This window comes from Xenopus tropicalis, chromosome 1 (genome assembly GCF_000004195.4).
Source record: "Xenopus tropicalis strain Nigerian chromosome 1, UCB_Xtro_10.0, whole genome shotgun sequence".
In the NCBI taxonomy this organism is placed as follows: Eukaryota; Metazoa; Chordata; class Amphibia; order Anura; family Pipidae; genus Xenopus; species Xenopus tropicalis.
Window position 1 is genome coordinate 4,659,313 of NC_030677.2, and position 4,910 is coordinate 4,664,222.

At 40.4% G+C, this 4,910-nt stretch overlaps 1 protein-coding gene across 1 annotated transcript; it reads right to left on the reverse strand.

Moving 5' to 3' along the window:
• Positions 1 to 3,843: 3,843 nt before the first annotated feature.
• LOC101730483 (vomeronasal type-2 receptor 26) lies at positions 3,844 to 4,548 on the reverse strand (the record flags this gene model as incomplete). Its single annotated transcript, XM_018089587.2, has 1 exon — positions 3,844 to 4,548. A coding segment is annotated over exon 1 (705 nt), but the record flags the coding sequence as incomplete, so codon positions are not given.
• Positions 4,549 to 4,910: the final 362 nt, after the last annotated feature.

Genomic DNA, 4,910 nt, shown 5'->3' on the forward strand with positions numbered 1-4,910 from the left:
GCAGTTAGAGATTTGAGTCTCAGTTTCAACTGTTAACGAAGGGGTCGAAAAGTAAATTTGGGTATCATCAGCATACAGATGGGATTTAAAGCCAATATCATATATATGTGTCTCTGTGCCAATGGGATACATTTGGCAAGTATCATTTATGGGAATTCCTCCAGGATTAATTTTTAGATCCCCCTAGTTCTCTATAGAGGCTGAAGAAAAAATTATAAATGTAAAAGAATTGACCAATGAGAATTCTGATTAGATTCCCACCACTATATGTCAGCCATTTAAATATTATTTTACATACATAGATAATAACATAATTTTTCCCGTCATTATATGGCACAGGAATCAGACATGGGGATAAAGGGACAGACTTGTTCAGTGCTGGGAAACTGTGCTTATTGCTCCCAACTCCAATTGCAGGAACAGAGAACAGGGAGCCGGATTTACTCACATCAGCTGGGATTCTCATTGGAGGATTCTTTTGCATTTCAATGCTGCCAATGCGGGCCCTAGAGAGCTGGGAAAGTTTTATTGTGCAATATTGCTTTAAGAATACAACCCTGATGTTGCTGGACTACAGCTCCCAGCATGCCTCACCCTTCATTATATGTTACATTATTCTGGGATTTGTAGTCCGGCAACAGCTGAGTAACGTTTGGTTGAGCCGCGCTGTGCAGCAGGGTTTAGTGTCCCTTTAACTGGCCAAATTCAAATAAATAAAAAGTTCCCTAGGAAAAAATAATTTCAATCCTATTACAATCTGAAAAGGTCCTAACTGTCAAGAATGTATCTGGCAAAAGCCATTGGGAGGGTTAGGAGCCATGAGCCAAGGGGGTTCTCTTCTATTTGCCACCGGACCAACCACCAAACAGCTGACATGATCGGATCAGGTGCCTACTGTTTTGGCTGCTGAGCACTGAGCCTGTGTCTGTCTCTTGTGAGATGCTGCCTAGCAACCAGTGGAACAGCAAGCTCAGGGCTGCAGGAAGTTGCAAAGCAGCCTGGGAGCCACCAGAAGGAAAAGGAAGCGTTAAAGCCTGGGAGAGGAAGTCAAGAAGAGGAGAAAGAAAGTTCCAGAGCTCCAGAAGCTGCACGTGGGCTCAGAGAGAGGAGCAGCACAAGCAGAAGCTGGCCTTTGGCACAGGTTGGTACAGGGAAGGGAGATCCTCTACCTGGAGAGACAGAGATCCTGTGAGGAGTCCTGACTGGAGGAACAAACACCTGCAGGGGGAGCCCATCTGAGTAGCTAAAGGGGCTAGTAGTCTCACTGCAGGTCTGTAGGTTCTGGACTAGCCTGAAGGTTCTGTGTGAAGCCTCCACAGAGATTTCTGGAGTGAGTATAATTAAAGTGACAGTACAGGTATAGGACCCGTTATCCAGAATGCTCGGGACCAAGGGTATTCTGGATAAGGGGTCTTTCCATAATTTGGATCTCCATACCTGAAGTCTACTAAAAAAATCAATAAAATATTAATTAATACCAATAGGGCTGTTCTGCCCCCAATAAGGGGTAATTATATCTTAGTTGGGATCAAGTACAGGTACTGTTTTATTATTACAGAGAAAAGGGAATCATTTAACCATTAAATAAACCCAATAGGGCTGTTCTGCCCCAATAAGGGGTAATTATATCTTAGTTGGGATCAAGTACAGGTACTGTTTTATTATTACAGAGAAAAGGGAATCATTTAACCATTAAATAATCCCAATAGGGCTGTTCTGCCCCCAATAAGGGGTAATTATATCTTAGTTGGGATCAAGTACAGGTACTGTTTTATTATTACAGAGAAAAGGGAATCATTTAACCATTAAATAAACCCAATAGGGCTGTTCTGCCCCCAATAAGGGATAATTATATCTTAGTTGGAATCAAGTACAGGTACTGTTTTATTATTACAGAAAAAAAGGAATCATTTAACCATTAAATAAACCCAATAGGGCTGTTCTGCCCCAATAAGGGGTAATTATATCTTAGTTGGGATCAAGTACAAAACACTGTTTTATTATTACAGAGAAAATGGAAATCAGTTTTAAAATTCTGAATTATTTGATTAAAATTGAGTCTAAGGGAGACAGGCTTTCTGTAATTTGGAGCTTTCTGGATAATGGGTTTCTTGATAAGGGATCCCATACCTGTACTAAAGGAGCCCTGGAAGATTTACAGTATATAGACTGTTCCCTTTGGACTGAGCTACAGGACTTTACACAGTTAGTGAGACAGCTTGCGCTGGCAGAGGTAGTTAGTGGGGACCCTATTGCCCTTACTATATATGTATTAGCTTTCCCTTTATTTCAGATAAAAAGTTTTTCCATTTATGAAGTACTGTGTGCATTATTATCATTATTATTGTTCCTAGTGGGGCCCCCGTAGGTGCACTCCCGGATCCCACTAGGGGGCGCTGCGCTAATAAGTACCAGGTACCCAGTCTCTCCCAATACCACTGCCGAGTGATTCAGGTTTGTCCCATGCCATCAGGTAAGCGCCACTCGGGGAGTGTAACACTGTCAGTGCCATCAGGTAGGCGCCACTCGGGGAGTGTAACACTGTCAGTGCCATCAGGTAGGCGCCACTCGGGGAGTGTAACACTGTCAGTGCCAGAAGCGGTGAGTATAGGGTTGGGGGACTGTAGATTTGGGAATCCAATACCCCCATTGTAGGCTTCAACAGATTTGTGTGAGGTTCTTAGTTTAGCCTCCTGTACATTTCATGGCACCCTACCAATTTGTTTTATTATGGGATGTATTGTTTTCTTAAGGAGTTGTCAGTCAGTCTCATCAAAACTAAACTCCCTCCTGGCACATGATATCTGACCCAGTTCTGGAGCTTAAGAGACAGGTACAAGTACTGTAACCTGCAGCGCTAATTATCCCTCTGTCTGTGTTTGTAATGTAACCACCAACTTAGATTGAAAGCTCTATGGGGCAGGGCCCTCCTTCCTCCTGTTTCTCTAGCACTTAAACGTGAATGTAACTGTATTTATTATTATATCGACCTCTGTATGTTCCACTAATGTATTGTTCTGCTGTACAGAGCTGTGTGTACAAGTAGCACCATATAAATAATAATACCCATAGTTACATACATATTTACTGCATATGCAGCTTTTATTATCTTCCCTACACAATGTCAAGATTGCGTTCACTATAAGACTTTATTTAAAAAGGTTTTTGCTTGGTCATAGCTGAAATAGACTGAGCATACAGCTTGAATTCATGAGTATTTAAATGTTGGGATCCAGTTTTAAAATTGCCAGTGTTTTTAAAGGGGAATGTCAGTCCCACAGCCTGACAATCTGTGACTAATAATAATATATTTTCTTTTTTTTCTCAGATTATGCCCAAAGCACATTTCCAATTTCAGTAGAAAAACAAGAATGTTTTTTGCCAAAAGTAACAAAACATTGATTTATATGAAAAATAATTCCCATATCAGCAAATTACTAATTACCTGCCCCTACTGCCAGTGCAGGAGCATTGGGCAACTGTTTTTTGCACTTAATAAATACCAGACATTCAAGTTTTTGAACCATAACTCAAATTGTGCTCAAAATGTGTAAATTTTAGTGCTAAAAAATTTGCTGTAGCAATGCAGAAGACTGGTACAGGAAACAAATTCACTTTGTACCCTACGTGTTAAATAAGCTTTTATGTATTACATTTTCCCAATAAATATTGTTTTGTGTTCATCTCTGGTTTGAATAAAATAATGTAACATTTGGGTAGGAATATACAGAAGAGAAGGCCACAGGATGAAGAGATGATGGCAAATATTTCCACTGCCACCATGTATTTGCCTTTGGTGCTCAGATAGGCCGGGATCATTGTGATCCAAACACTGCAGAAGAGCAGCATGCTGAAAGTGATGTACTTGGCCTCATTAAAACTGTCCGGTAAGCTCCGAGCCAAGAAAGCTACAATGAAGCTCACAGATGCCAACAGTCCCATGTAGGAGAGGACAATATAGAAGCCAATGGCTGAGCCCTCATTGCACTGAATGATGATTTGTCCAGGTTCAGAATGTGTGTTGTGCTCCACATAAGGGGGTGCAATGACCAACCAGATAACACTAATTAGGGACTGAATTAATGAGAAAATAAAAACAAGCCCATTTGCCAGTTTTACCCCAACCCATTTTCTCCAGGGATTCCCAGGCTTGGTGGCTTTGAATGCAATGGAAACCATGAGAGTCTTGGCCAGGACACAAGACACAGCTATGGAGAAGGTGATCCCAAAGGAGGTTTGCCGGAGCATGCAGGTTATATCCACAGGGCGACCGAGGAACAGAAACACAGAGAGGAAGCTCAGCTTGATGGAGACAAGGAGAATAAAGCTCAGAGTGTGATTATTGGCTCTCACTACTGGGGTGTCTCGGAATGAAATAAAGATTCCCAGTATAACTGCTGCTATTATAAAAAGGATTACAGATGAGATAATAAAGATTTGAGTTAGGGGATCACCAGCATAGGAAAGAAATTCAGTTTGCTTCTCAATACACAGGGTCTTCTCCTGATTTGGCCACTCATTGTCTTCACATTTGAGACAATTTTCCATATCTGTAACCAATGTAAATTAATATTTTATTTCTATTATATATATATCTATAAATCATCTATCTAATGTTAAATATATTTTGGTATATGTTTACAAAGAAGCTGCAGTTTTATACTTTATAATGAGTTGTGCCATCATGCAGAAACAATTAGTATTAATCAGTTTTGAGGAATTTATTACAGCTTACCTTACCAAACCCTATGATCTAATAATATTATATATTATATGTATATCCAATATATAGTAAGCACTCAAGGCATAAGTGTCCAAAGAATCAGTTATTTATTTAGACATACTATCTATGCTGTGAGTGTTTTCTATATATTGGATGCATTTTGTGGGTCAGCAGCCGGCCATTGCCC